General features: G+C 35.5%; 1 protein-coding gene across 1 annotated transcript in view; it reads right to left on the bottom strand.

Moving 5' to 3' along the window:
• LOC106880869 (afadin) overlaps positions 1 to 2,095 on the bottom strand; it is a 152,999-nt gene that overhangs the window by 46,572 nt on the left and 104,332 nt on the right. The window contains exon 7 of the mRNA XM_052970984.1: positions 456 to 577. Within this exon, the coding sequence (XP_052826944.1) occupies positions 456 to 577 (122 nt within the window). The remainder of the gene's footprint in view (positions 1 to 455; positions 578 to 2,095) is intronic.

Genomic DNA, 2,095 nt, shown 5'->3' with positions numbered 1-2,095 from the left:
ATATATATATATATATATATATATATATATACGACAGGCTTTTTTCAGTTTCTATCTACCATATATATATATATATATATACACACACACATATATATACATACACAAACACGAATACACATTCTTGTCAATGAAGACAGAATGGTCAGATATGACAGTCAAATGTTTACATCCAAGATAAATTTACTCAACCAAATCAGACAAGAGTCACCAAACAACAACAACAACAATTAGAACTATGGAGACATTATTTCCCATAAAACGGGTTTCTTTTGTGTTAAACTATTCCAAAGAGTGACTCACTACACAGCTAACACTTTGCACAAGATTCCTTAGAGAAATAACAACCAATGGTTTCATGCAATCAGTTACAACAACAACAACAAATATATAATGAAAAAAATTTAAAAACAGCAAAAATAACAAATAATTAAAATAAATTGATTAGTTTAGTTTAGATTGCAGGCAACTGAAAGAGAATCGGTAAGGAAGAGCAACCAAAAAACACAATGAGATGCATCACCAAACAGACGAAAGGAAGTTGGTGTCCTACCTTCAATTTGTTCTGATACCTTTGCTGGGAAGATCAGAATGAAACACTCATAATAATAATAATAATAATAATAATAATAATAATAATAAAGATGATGATGAAGATGGAAATAATAATGATAATGTTGGTAATGATGATGGTGGTGGCTTCAAATTTTGGTATAGGGCCAGCAATTTTGGCGGGGGGGGGGGGGAATCAAACCCAGTACTCAACAGGTACTTAATTTGATGACCATGAAAGGATGAAATGCAAAGTCAACCTTGGTGGAGTTTGAACTCTGAATGTAAAGAGCTGGAAGAAATGCTGCAAAGCACTTTATCCAATCTACTAACAATTCTATCAGCTCTGCCTTAGTAGTAGTAACAACAGTAACAAAAACATTGTTTCATATATAGGCACAAGGCCTAAAATTTTGGTGGTGGGTGTTAGCTGATGAAATCAATCCTAGTACTATTTTATGAAGCCTCATAAGAATGAAAGATAAAGTAGGCCTCAGCAGGATTTGAACTCAAAATATAAAGAATTGAAAGCAACATCACAACGCTTTTCATCTGACACTAATGATTCAGCCAATTCCTACCCAGATGATTACTTCTAATATAGGTACAGGGGTAGGGGATAGAGGGGGGCAGTCGATTATATGACCCCAGAATGACTAGCATTTTATCAAGCCTGGAAGGATGAAAGGCAAAGTTGACCTCAGCAAGATTTAAACTCAGATCACAAAGAGATAAAACAAGACTTTCCACCCCAAATTTCTAACAATTCTGTCAATTTTCCGGCCTTAGTATCCTCATTATCATTTTGATATCCACTTTTCCATGCTTGCATGGGTCGGACAGAGTTTATTGAGAGCGATTTTCTACAGCTGGGTTGCCCTTCCTGTTGCCAACCTTTCCTGGTTTCCAAGCAAGATGGTATTTTCCTCAAGGCCAGACATGTTTCTGCAGAAAAAAACGTTCATTTACAATCATTTGATGTTTCAAAGAGACATACTCTCACAATATCTAAAGGGCTTCTTTCAATTTCTGTCAACCAATCCACTTAGGTTTTGATAAGCCAGGGGCTATAACAGAAGACACTCGCGTACCATGCCACCGCACCAAGAACCATGTGGTTGGAAAGTGAACGTCTTAACCACACAGCTATACCTGTTGTGGTGATGATGTATCAGTTCTAATGGGCAATGATATGAAGAAACCAGTCAAAAAATAAAGCATTGGAAATAGGCAACTGCAGAAAGTTGTGATTGAAAACAAACAATTCCCGTAATAATAATAGATGCCTTGGGGAATAATTAAAAACACGCAGACAAACACGTAAGTATACCACTGGGATTTGCACATACATATACACAACATATGGCATATAATACTACAGGGTACCACACACACATTACGACATATATACAACAAAGAAAATAGTACAATTACATACTACACACATATGACTTACATTAATAATATCACATTTTTTATATATAAAATATAGCGGCGTACGTATACTTTGCTCTCTCTCTCTCTCTCTCTCTCTCTCCCTCTC

Source organism: Octopus bimaculoides, chromosome 10, assembly GCF_001194135.2.
Source record: "Octopus bimaculoides isolate UCB-OBI-ISO-001 chromosome 10, ASM119413v2, whole genome shotgun sequence".
In the NCBI taxonomy this organism is placed as follows: Eukaryota; Metazoa; Mollusca; class Cephalopoda; order Octopoda; family Octopodidae; genus Octopus; species Octopus bimaculoides.
Note: the sequence above shows the minus strand (reverse complement) of the source record. Positions and strands in the feature narration are given on the sequence as shown.